Source organism: Barbatula barbatula, assembly GCF_947034865.1.
Source record: "Barbatula barbatula genome assembly, chromosome: 22".
In the NCBI taxonomy this organism is placed as follows: Eukaryota; Metazoa; Chordata; class Actinopteri; order Cypriniformes; family Nemacheilidae; genus Barbatula; species Barbatula barbatula.
Window position 1 is genome coordinate 415374 of NC_136785.1, and position 15414 is coordinate 430787.

The following is a 15414-nucleotide window of genomic DNA, read 5'->3' on the forward strand; positions in this document are numbered from 1 at the left end:
GAATGACAACAGCTCACGTCACCAACACACCACAACACGAGGGAGGGGAGGGACTAAACTCTCTATGTGTGTGTGTGTGTGTGTGTGTGTGTGCGCGCGTGTGTGTGTGGAGGGACCAAACTCTCTCTGTGAGTGTGTGTGTGTGTGTGTGTGTGTGTGTGTGTGTGTGTGTGTGTGCGTGCGTGTGTGGAGGGACCAAACTCTGTGTGTGTGTGTGTGTGTGTGGAGGGACCAAACTCTCTCTGTGAGTGTGTGTGTGTGTGTGTGTGTGTGTATGTGTGTGTGTATGTGTGTGGAGGGAGGGACCAAACTCTCTGTGTGTGTGTGTGTGTGTGTGTGTAAAACCTTTTATACACCACAATAAACAAACACCACAAACTAAACACTAATGATGTTTAAAGTACCATAAAGCAATTCTTGAGTAAAAGTGTTGCCAGAAAATGACTTCGGTAGAAGTGAAAAAAACTTCTAGAATATTGAGTAAAAGTCTTAAAGTATCTGATAAATATTGTACTTAAGTATCAAAATAACTTTTTATATGAAATCTACTGAAGTATTTAAAGTAGCTGAAGAAAATGTTGTTAATAAAATGTTTATTTTCTTCAGCATAAAGATATGGCGCTTACATAGAAATGTTCAACTTTGAAAAAGCTCCGTCTCAAGTTTATCTGGATCTACATCTCTATCAAAACACAAGTTCAGAAAGCACAACTTTATAACTTTATTAAAGGATAATTCCCTCTCGCCCCTGATATTAGAACAACTCGGAACAAATGTGTCCGTCCATTACTACTTTCTTTCCTTGCGTTTCCAGCCAGTCATATGATCATTCAATGAAACAGAAATGTGCTGTTTCTCTTCAAAAGAAGAAGCGGCACATTAAAACCTTTAAAACCCAGACAGCACCTTTCTCCACATTGAGCTTTAACACAAGATTTGTTCAGCAGTGTTGTGATGACCTGATCGCTGACTCTGCTATTTCACTTCTGTTTAGATGCTTTTATGTTGCAGTAATGAACATGTTTCAGAGTCAAAGTCTGCAGAAATATAAAGACTCAAGTAAAGATAGAGATACTCTCAAAAAACCCTTAAATGAACATTCTGTCACCATTTCCTACTATGGGAGTCAATGGGGGTCTTGATCTGTCTGGTTATGAGCATTCTTACAAACATCTTTCTCTGTGTTCATCAGAACAAAGACATTTACACACATTTGGAACGAATCAAAGGCGATGAAATGATGACAGAATTTTCATATTTAGGTGAACTTCCCCTTTTAGTATTTTTACTTTGTTACATTCCAACACAACCTTCATTTCCTTAATCCAAAAAGAAAAATCTGATTTCATGAAATTCATTTGACAATTTGAAACCATTTTCAAACATCTGAAAAGTAATGGGTTCATATGTTTCACACATCTACTTTGAAGGTTTGAAAAAGATTCATGAAAATGTCACAAAAGCTACAAAATTCATAACAGCTATGTGAAAGTCAAGGTCTCTCTCTCATCAGTGTACGTCTGTGTGAGGTGTGTTTTAGAGAAGTGTATCAGTGTGCTCATGTGATGACGAGGTATGTGACCTACAGTACATGTGTCATATAGATTTAGAAGAACAAAGACGACCTCTGACCTCTACATGCTTGACACAGTCAGCGGTCAGTCAAGAACATCTGAGGGTGTGGATCGGCCGCTCAGAGAGAGAGGAACTTACCCTTTAACTCAGTAATGGGAACATGTTATTCCCTGCATGAAGAAATCACTGAACACACTATAAGATTCATATCTCAGCTGGTGTGAATAACAGATGTTAACAGAGTCTCTGTGTCTGTGTATAAACGTTCACACTGTATCTGCCCTGAGTTCTCATGTGAAGAAACGTCCAGAAGAACAAAGAACTTCACAGGTGACCAGAGTTAAAACATTCCAGAATACTACGAGACTCTGTTACCATGGTAACCTGCAGCCCATGATAACACACGTCCCTCTGTGAAGGGTGTGTCGGAGGTCCAGAGAATGATCTAAAGCATCAGAAGAAGAGAAATAATGTCAGTGTCATCTCTGATACCTCCTGCTGGTGGACTTTATATCTGTAAGGTGTGTGTGTAACAGATCTGTGACTCCGGATCTTCTCTTGCTCATAAACTCTAAGTGTTTCGAGAGAGCATCACATTTACAGCGACTTGAATCCCAACTGTGGCTGTGAATGATATTATGGTCTGGATTCAAGTGTTTTTGTCATTCTGCACTGCCTTTAGATCTAACACAACATTTTTGTTCAACAGTACAGAGCAGTTGTCAAGGGGGATGCTGGGAATGTGTGTCAGGTCCTGCGGCGGGGGCCTCACTGAGGTCCTGTACGCTACATACTACTAATCTGAGGAGAGGGGGACAGACCCCCTGAAAAAAGCCTGTCTGTCTGTGTATGTGTTCTTTATAAAGTGGGTGTCATGAAAATGCAAATATATGATCAAAAACTGGTTTTAAGACATTTAAAACAATCTGTATATCTGTCTGTCTGTCTGTCTGTCTGTCTACTCTTCTCTCCATCTGTCTGTCTACTCCTCTGTATGTATGTCTGTCTGTCTACTCCTCTGTATGTATATCTGTCTGTCTGTCTGTCTGTCTGTCTGTCTACTCATCTCTATGTCTGTCTGTCTGTCTGTCTGTCTGTCTGTCTGTCTGTCTACTAATCTCTGTTTGTCTGTTTGTCTGTCTGTCTGCGTCTCTCCCTGTCTGTGTGTGTGTGTGTGTGGGCAGTATTATCAGTGAGACCCGTCATCACCCCTCCTCAGTCATGAATACATTAGAGGCTCATTTGTGAGTCTCCTCACTGCTCTGGATGAACACAGGGCCTCTGAACGCCACATAAATCAAAGAAAAGCATGAAACACTCCTGAACAAAACCCGCCGGGCCGATGGCCCATACATTCCTTCACTACACCCAACAAGACGATACAGAGAACTGCAGCAGAAATTCACTTCCAGCACCTCATCATGTTATTTGAGTTTACATCTACTTTTTTTGCAGACGTCGAGCAATTTGTCACAAGAGTCAACAACAAACGGCGTACACAGAACTGAGTTTATAGCACAGAGCAAAATGTATAAACACGATGATGTGCTGTATGGGTTTCGTCATCATTATAAAATCTTCAGTGTCTTTATTTAAAAGCGGATCAAAGGATCAGGAGCCCCGGCGACACAAACATCACAAGAGAACAACAATAGATGTTCATGGACCCCTGTGTTGATGAGGATGAGGGTCTTTATGTCATCAGCTCAGTGATGAAAGATTTACTGTTGTGTTTTGTTTTCGGGAGGAGACGCCACAGTTTCAATCGCATGTGATCATGAAGGAAAAAACAATGATGGGGCCCCTGTGTTCCTGCAGAAGAGCGACCGGACCCTTCATGACACACTGAGATCCAGAACATGAACATACAGGAAAATAAACCAAAACCGCGTGTGTGTGTGTGTGTGTGTGTGTGTGTGTGAATTCTAGGGCCATATAAAACATACATTATTCGAGAGGGTCGTCATCTAACCATATCTCTCGAGAACAACACACACACACACACATGTGTGTATTATGATAAAGCGTCTTGGGGGTCCAGCCGGGGTTTCTGAAGGTTAAGGAAGTTTTTCCCTCTATTGAAAAGCACAATAATGGGAAACCTACAGCAGTATGTATAGACAAAGATGTATATATACACAGCACTGTAGAAGACAAAACAAAAACATAAACTGACACAAACACACACGCAACAGTTGGCTAAAATTTCCTTATGCAAAAGCACAAAGTCCACCGAACCCTGACGTGTGTAAAGCCTTCGTCAAAAGCGTAACATGATAAAAATACTAAACAAATACTGAAAATACAAAACCATTTTAAATAAGAAGTTTACATGTTATCATGTTACAATGTAGTTTATATGGAATTTAAATGTTATATTTTAAAGCATGTCTTAAGAAATATCTTACCTTTATTAGAGGTTGAGATTCTGAGAGACAGATAAAAACAGAAATGCACATTATGAAAAATCAGCATACATACAGACAGAAAATGATTCAAATAAAGTGTACAGAATAAATGAATGTAGGTGTGAGATGTTGTGTGTGTGTGTGTAGTCCTGAGTCATGTGATGAAAGGGAATTGTACACTCACACACATTGCAATGTTACCTTAAACATTACACACGCACACACACACACACGGTAGCGCTACCTTTAACATTACACACACACACACGCATGCACGCACACACACACACACGCACGCACGCACGCACACACACACACACACACACACACACACACACACACACAATGTAACGTTACCTTTAACATTACACAAGCATACTGATGCACACACACGCACGCACGCACGCACGCACGCACACACACACACACACACACACACACACACAATGTAACGTTACCTTTAACATTACACAAGCATACTGATGCACACACACGCACGCTCGCACACACACACAAACACACACACACACACACACACACACACACACAATGTAACGTTACCTTTAACATTACACAAGCATACTGATGCACACACACGCACGCTCGCACACACACACAAACACACACACACACACACACACACACACACAATGTAACGTTACCTTTAACATTACACAAGCGTACTAACGCGCACACACACACACACACACACACACACACACACACAGGCTGAATTCAGAGGTGAGCTCAGTCAAAACATTCCACAATGTCTGTTACCATGGCTACCCGCTAGCTTCATACAGCCCATAATAACACAACTCCATGTGTATGGCAATTAAAAGACAATCTACCACACACAACATATCTACAACACTCTCAAAACAAATGTGTGAAATAATAACTATTTTGAACACATTAGGAGTGTCATTGTGTGTTGATAAAAGATACAACACAAGGTTAAGTTAAAAGTAACACAAAGCGTGTTGTGTTGTCAGTTAAGAACAGTAAGTGTTGTTTTAACAGTTTTTCGAGCGTCTAAACATTATAAACTCACATTTGTTATTCAGATTTGTGTCCTCTGACAATCTGATGTTTATCTAACTGCCGTACAGGAACATGTTTTAATGTCCTATTCTAGTCAAATGTGGGTTATTTCCTTGAAAGTAAAGATTCTTCAGGAGTGTGTGAACTTTGATCAGACGGGAAAGAAAAATGGCTATTAAAAATAATCTGTGGTGCCAAACATCTTAATCTCTGAGTGTCAGAAGAATCAGTCCCAGTTTTCTCCAGATGCTCAGTTTGTCATCATGTGATTCTGGATGAAATGACGTGGACTCGTCCTATTTTCTGTGGTTAAAGTACTAATCTTTGAAACTCTTATCAGGAGCTCATATAAACTCGTGTGTGTGTGTGTGTGTGTGTCAATCGCTCGTTCACGGCTCGATCCTGAACATTCAACAACATGATGATGACAGCAAACCACAGACTGATGTTTCTCACGCTCATCATCTGTCTGCTCGGTCACATACAGGTACACACATCACACACCCTGGCAAACCAAAATGACAAGCATTGATCTTAGAGAAAAACTTGCTCTTCAGTAAATCTGCCTTCTTTAACTGACCGAACAACGACTGATTGATTATCAATTGTTCAACTAACAGTCATTTACTGGTTGTTTCACATACATATTGTGTACTGTATTGTGTGTTATGTATTCTATATATCTCATCATTTTCCTAATGTCTCTATTCTTTCAACTCGTAATTCATATATTTAAGCTTCTTTTGTGATAAATGTGACTTTGTGATTTCACTTTTCTACTTAATTGAATGTGATGATAATAATAATTAGGATATACAGTATATACTCATGAACACAGAACACTCACACACGAGACACAGAACACACATGAGACACAGAACACTCACACATGAGACACAGAACACACATGAGACACAGAACACTCACACACGAGACACAGAACACTCACACATGAGACACAGAACACTCACACATGAGACACAGAACACTCACACATGAGACACAGAACACACATGAGACACAGAACACTCACACACGAGACACAGAACACTCACACATGAGACACAGAACACTCACACATGAGACACAGAACACACATGAGACACAGAACACTCACACACGAGACACAGAACACTCACACATGAGACACAGAACACTCACACATGAGACACAGAACACTCACACATGAGACACAGAACACTCACACATGAGACACAGAACACTCACACATGAGACACAGAACACTCACACATGAGACACAGAACACTCACACATGAGACACAGAACACTCACACATGAGACACAGAACACTCACACATGAGACACAGAACACTCACACACGAGACACAGAACACTCACACACGAGACACAGAACACTCACACATGAGACACAGAACACTCACACATGAGACACAGAACACTCACACATGAGACACAGAACACTCACACATGAGACACAGAACACTCACACATGAGACACAGAACACTCACACATGAGACACAGAACACTCACACATGACACACAGAACACTCACACACGAGACACAGAACACTCACACATGACACACAGAACACTCACACATGAGACACAGAACACTCACACATGAGACACAGAACACTCACACATGAGACACAGAACACTCACACACGAGACACAGAACACTCACACATGAGACACAGAACACTCACACACGAGACACAGAACACTCACACATGAGACACAGAACACACATGAGACACAGAACACTCACACATGAGACACAGAACACTCACACACGAGACACAGAACACTCACACACGAGACACAGAACACTCACACATGAGACACAGAACACTCACACATGAGACACAGAACACTCACACATGAGACACAGAACACTCACACATGAGACACAGAACACTCACACATGAGACACAGAACACTCACACACGAGACACAGAACACTCACACATGAGACACAGAACACTCACACACGAGACACAGAACACTCACACACGAGACACAGAACACTCACACATGAGACACAGAACACTCACACATGACACACAGAACACTCACACACGAGACACAGAACACTCACACATGACACACAGAACACTCACACATGAGACACAGAACACTCACACACGAGACACAGAACACTCACACATGAGACACAGAACACACATGAGACACAGAACACTCACACATGAGACACAGAACACTCACACACGAGACACAGAACACTCACACACGAGACACAGAACACTCACACATGAGACACAGAACACTCACACATGAGACACAGAACACTCACACATGAGACACAGAACACTCACACATGAGACACAGAACACTCACACATGAGACACAGAACACTCACACACGAGACACAGAACACTCACACACGAGACACAGAACACTCACACATGAGACACAGAACACTCACACATGAGACACAGAACACTCACACATGAGACACAGAACACTCACACACGAGACACAGAACACTCACACACGAGACACAGAACACTCACACATGAGACACAGAACACTCACACATGAGACACAGAACACTCACACATGAGACACAGAACACTCACACATGAGACACAGAACACTCACACATGAGACACAGAACACTCACACATGAGACACAGAACACTCACACACGAGACACAGAACACTCACACACGAGACACAGAACACTCACACATGAGACACAGAACACTCACACATGAGACACAGAACACTCACACATGAGACACAGAACACTCACACATGAGACACAGAACACTCACACATGAGACACAGAACACTCACACATGAGACACAGAACACTCACACATGAGACACAGAACACTCACACATGAGACACAGAACACTCACACATGAGACACAGAACACTCACACATGAGACACAGAACACTCACACATGACACACAGAACACACATGAGACACAGAACACTCACACATGAGACACAGAACACTCACACATGAGACACAGAACACACATGAGACACAGAACACTCACACATGAGACACAGAACACTCACACACGAGACACAGAACACTCACACGTGAGACACAGAACACTCACACATGAGACACAGAACACTCACACATGAGACACAGAACACTCACACATGAGACACAGAACACGCACACATGAGACACAGAACACACACGAGACACAGAACACTCACACATGAGACACAGAACACTCACACACGAGACACAGAACACTCACACGTGAGACACAGAACACTCACACACGAGACACAGAACACTCACACATGAGACACAGAACACTCACACACGAGACACAGAACACTCACACATGAGACACAGAACACTCACACATGAGACACAGAACACACATGAGACACAGAACACTCACACATGACACACAGAACACTCACACACGAGACACAGAACACTCACACATGACACACAGAACACTCACACATGAGACACAGAACACTCACACATGAGACACAGAACACTCACACATGAGACACAGAACACTCACACATGAGACACAGAACACTCACACACGAGACACAGAACACTCACACATGAGACACAGAACACTCACACATGAGACACAGAACACTCACACATGACACACAGAACACTCACACACGAGACACAGAACACTCACACATGAGACACAGAACACTCACACATGAGACACAGAACACTCACACATGAGACACAGAACACTCACACATGAGACACAGAACACTCACACATGAGACACAGAACACTCACACATGAGACACAGAACACTCACACATGAGACACAGAACACTCACACATGAGACACAGAACACTCACACATGAGACACAGAACACTCACACATGAGACACAGAACACTCACACATGACACACAGAACACTCACACATGAGACACAGAACACTCACACATGAGACACAGAACACTCACACATGAGACACAGAACACTCACACATGAGACACAGAACACTCACACATGAGACACAGAACACTCACACATGAGACACAGAACACTCACACATGAGACACAGAACACTCACACATGAGACACAGAACACTCACACACGAGACACAGAACACTCACACATGAGACACAGAACACTCACACATGAGACACAGAACACTCACACATGAGACACAGAACACTCACACATGACACACAGAACACACATGAGACACAGAACACTCACACATGAGACACAGAACACTCACACATGAGACACAGAACACTCACACATGAGACACAGAACACACATGAGACACAGAACACTCACACATGAGACACAGAACACTCACACACGAGACACAGAACACTCACACGTGAGACACAGAACACTCACACATGAGACACAGAACACTCACACATGAGACACAGAACACTCACACATGAGACACAGAACACTCACACATGAGACACAGAACACTCACACACGAGACACAGAACACTCACACATGAGACACAGAACACTCACACATGAGACACAGAACACGCACACATGAGACACAGAACACTCACACACGAGACACAGAACACTCACACATGAGACACAGAACACTCACACACGAGACACAGAACACTCACACATGAGACACAGAACACTCACACATGAGACACAGAACACACATGAGACACAGAACACTCACACATGACACACAGAACACTCACACACGAGACACAGAACACTCACACATGACACACAGAACACTCACACATGAGACACAGAACACTCACACATGAGACACAGAACACTCACACATGAGACACAGAACACTCACACACGAGACACAGAACACTCACACATGAGACACAGAACACTCACACATGAGACACAGAACACTCACACATGAGACACAGAACACTCACACATGAGACACAGAACACTCACACACGAGACACAGAACACTCACACATGAGACACAGAACACTCACACATGAGACACAGAACACTCACACATGAGACACAGAACACTCACACACGAGACACAGAACACTCACACATGAGACACAGAACACTCACACATGACACACAGAACACACATGAGACACAGAACACTCACACATGACACACAGAACACACATGACACACAGAACACTCACACATGAGACACAGAACACTCACACATGAGACACAGAACACTCACACATGAGACACAGAACACTCACACATGAGACACAGAACACTCACACATGAGACACAGAACACTCACACATGAGACACAGAACACTCACACATGACACACAGAACACACATGAGACACAGAACACTCACACATGAGACACAGAACACTCACACATGAGACACAGAACACACATGAGACACAGAACACACATGAGACACAGAACACACATGAGACACAGAACACTCACACACGAGACACAGAACACTCACACGTGAGACACAGAACACTCACACATGAGACACAGAACACTCACACATGAGACACAGAACACTCACACATGAGACACAGAACACTCACACATGAGACACAGAACACTCACACACGAGACACAGAACACTCACACATGAGACACAGAACACTCACACATGAGACACAGAACACGCACACATGAGACACAGAACACTCACACACGAGACACAGAACACTCACACATGAGACACAGAACACTCACACACGAGACACAGAACACTCACACATGAGACACAGAACACTCACACATGAGACACAGAACACACATGAGACACAGAACACTCACACATGACACACAGAACACTCACACACGAGACACAGAACACTCACACATGACACACAGAACACTCACACATGAGACACAGAACACTCACACATGAGACACAGAACACTCACACATGAGACACAGAACACTCACACATGAGACACAGAACACTCACACACGAGACACAGAACACTCACACATGAGACACAGAACACTCACACATGAGACACAGAACACTCACACATGAGACACAGAACACTCACACACGAGACACAGAACACTCACACATGAGACACAGAACACTCACACATGACACACAGAACACACATGAGACACAGAACACTCACACATGACACACAGAACACACATGACACACAGAACACTCACACATGAGACACAGAACACTCACACATGAGACACAGAACACTCACACATGAGACACAGAACACTCACACATGAGACACAGAACACACATGAGACACAGAACACTCACACATGAGACACAGAACACTCACACATGAGACACAGAACACTCACACATGAGACACAGAACACTCACACATGAGACACAGAACACTCACACATGAGACACAGAACACTCACACACGAGACACAGAACACTCACACATGAGACACAGAACACACATGAGACACAGAACACTCACACATGAGAACACTCACACATGAGACACAGAACACTCACACACGAGACACAGAACACTCACACATGAGACACAGAACACTCACACACGAGACACAGAACACTCACACATGAGACACAGAACACTCACACATGAGACACAGAACACTCACACATGAGACACAGAACACACATGAGACACGGAACACTCACACATGAGACACGGAACACTCACACATGAGACACAGAACACTCACACATGAGACACAGAACACTCACACATGAGACACAGAACACTCACACACGAGACACAGAACACTCACACATGAGACACAGAACACTCACACACGAGACACAGAACACTCACACACGAGACACAGAACACTCACACACGAGACACAGAACACTCACACACGAGACACAGAACACTCACACATGAGACACAGAACACTCACACATGAGACACAGAACACTCACACACGAGACACAGAACACTCACACATGAGACACAGAACACTCACACACGAGACACAGAACACTCACACATGAGACACAGAACACTCACACATGAGACACAGAACACTCACACATGAGACACAGAACACTCACACACGAGACACAGAACACTCACACACGAGACACAGAACACTCACACATGAGACACAGAACACACATGAGACACAGAACACTCACACATGAGACACAGAACACTCACACACGAGACACAGAACACTCACACATGAGACACAGAACACTCACACATGAGACACAGAACACGCACACATGAGACACAGAACACTCACACATGAGACACAGAACACTCACACATGACACACAGAACACACATGAGACACAGAACACTCACACACGAGACACAGAACACTCACACATGAGACACAGAACACTCACACATGAGACACAGAACACTCACACATGAGACACAGAACACTCACACATGAGACACAGAACACTCACACATGAGACACAGAACACTCACACACGAGACACAGAACACTCACACATGAGACACAGAACACTCACACACGAGACACAGAACACTCACACATGAGACACAGAACACTCACACATGAGACACAGAACACACATGAGACACAGAACACTCACACATGACACACAGAACACTCACACACGAGACACAGAACACTCACACATGAGACACAGAACACTCACACATGAGACACAGAACACTCACACATGAGACACAGAACACTCACACATGAGACACAGAACACTCACACATGAGACACAGAACACTCACACATGAGACACAGAACACTCACACATGAGACACAGAACACTCACACATGAGACACAGAACACTCACACATGAGACACAGAACACTCACACATGAGACACAGAACACTCACACATGAGACACAGAACACTCACACATGAGACACAGAACACTCACACACGAGACACAGAACACTCACACATGACACACAGAACACACATGAGACACAGAACACTCACACATGACACACAGAACACACATGAGACACAGAACACTCACACACGAGACACAGAACACTCACACATGAGACACAGAACACTCACACATGAGACACAGAACACGCACACATGAGACACAGAACACTCACACATGAGACACAGAACACTCACACATGAGACACAGAACACTCACACATGAGACACAGAACACTCACACATGACACACAGAACACACATGAGACACAGAACACTCACACACGAGACACAGAACACTCACACATGACACACAGAACACTCACACGTGAGACACAGAACACTCACACATGAGACACAGAACACTCACACGTGAGACACAGAACACTCACACACGAGACACAGAACACTCACACACGAGACACAGAACACTCACACATGAGACACAGAACACTCACACATGAGACACAGAACACGCACACATGAGACACAGAACACTCACACATGAGACACAGAACACTCACACATGAGACACAGAACACTCACACATGAGACACAGAACACTCACACATGACACACAGAACACACATGAGACACAGAACACTCACACACGAGACACAGAACACTCACACATGAGACACAGAACACTCACACATGAGACACAGAACACTCACACACGAGACACAGAACACTCACACATGAGACACAGAACACTCACACATGAGACACAGAACACTCACACACGAGACACAGAACACTCACACATGAGACACAGAACACTCACACATGAGACACAGAACACTCACACATGAGACACAGAACACTCACACATGAGACACAGAACACACATGAGACACAGAACACTCACACATGAGACACAGAACACTCACACATGAGACACAGAACACTCACACATGAGACACAGAACACTCACACATGAGACACAGAACACTCACACATGAGACACAGAACACTCACACATGAGACACAGAACACTCACACATGAGACACAGAACACTCACACATGAGACACAGAACACTCACACATGAGACACAGAACACTCACACATGAGACACAGAACACTCACACATGAGACACAGAACACACATGAGACACAGAACACTCACACATGAGACACAGAACACTCACACATGACACACAGAACACACATGAGACACAGAACACTCACACACGAGACACAGAACACTCACACATGAGACACAGAACACTCACACATGAGACACAGAACACTCACACATGAGACACAGAACACTCACACGTGAGACACAGAACACTCACACATGAGACACAGAACACTCACACATGAGACACAGAACACACATGAGACACAGAACACTCACACATGAGACACAGAACACTCACACATGAGACACAGAACACACATGAGACACAGAACACTCACACATGAGACACAGAACACTCACACGTGAGACACAGAACACTCACACACGAGACACAGAACACTCACACATGAGACACAGAACACTCACACATGAGACACAGAACACTCACACATGAGACACAGAACACTCACACATGAGACACAGAACACTCACACACGAGACACAGAACACTCACACATGACACACAGAACACTCACACATGAGACACAGAACACTCACACACGAGACACAGAACACACATGAGACACAGAACACTCACACACGAGACACAGAACACTCACACATGAGACACAGAACACTCACACATGAGACACAGAACACTCACACATGAGACACAGAACACTCACACATGAGACACAGAACACTCACACATGAGACACAGAACACTCACACATGAGACACAGAACACTCACACATGAGACACAGAACACACATGAGACACAGAACACTCACACATGAGACACAGAACACTCACACATGAGACACAGAACACTCACACATGAGACACAGAACACTCACACATGAGACACAGAACACTCACACATGAGACACAGAACACTCACACATGAGACACAGAACACTCACACATGAGACACAGAACACTCACACATGACACACAGAACACACATGAGACACAGAACACTCACACATGAGACACAGAACACTCACACATGACACACAGAACACTCACACATGACACACAGAACACACATGAGACACAGAACACTCACACATGACACACAGAACACTCACACATGAGACACAGAACACTCACACATGAGACACAGAACACTCACACACGAGACACAGAACACTCACACATGAGACACAGAACACTCACACATGAGACACAGAACACTCACACATGAGACACAGAACACTCACACATGAGACACAGAACACTCACACATGAGACACAGAACACTCACACATGAGACACAGAACACTCACACATGAGACACAGAACACTCACACATGAGACACAGAACACTCACACATGAGACACAGAACACTCACACATGAGACACAGAACACTCACACATGAGACACAGAACACTCACACATGAGACACAGAACACTCACACATGAGACACAGAACACTCACACATGAGACACAGAACACTCACACATGAGACACAGAACACTCACACACGAGACACAGAACACTCACACATGAGA

General features: G+C 44.0%; 1 protein-coding gene across 1 annotated transcript in view; it reads left to right on the plus strand.

The window, feature by feature from the left end:
- The first annotated feature begins 5443 nt into the window (after positions 1-5443).
- LOC306911058 (liver-expressed antimicrobial peptide 2) overlaps positions 5444-15414 on the plus strand; it is a 14732-nt gene continuing 4761 nt past the window's right edge. The window contains exon 1 of the mRNA XM_079486086.1: positions 5444-5514. Within this exon, the coding sequence (XP_079342212.1) occupies positions 5446-5514 (69 nt within the window). The 5' untranslated portion in view covers positions 5444-5445. The remainder of the gene's footprint in view (positions 5515-15414) is intronic.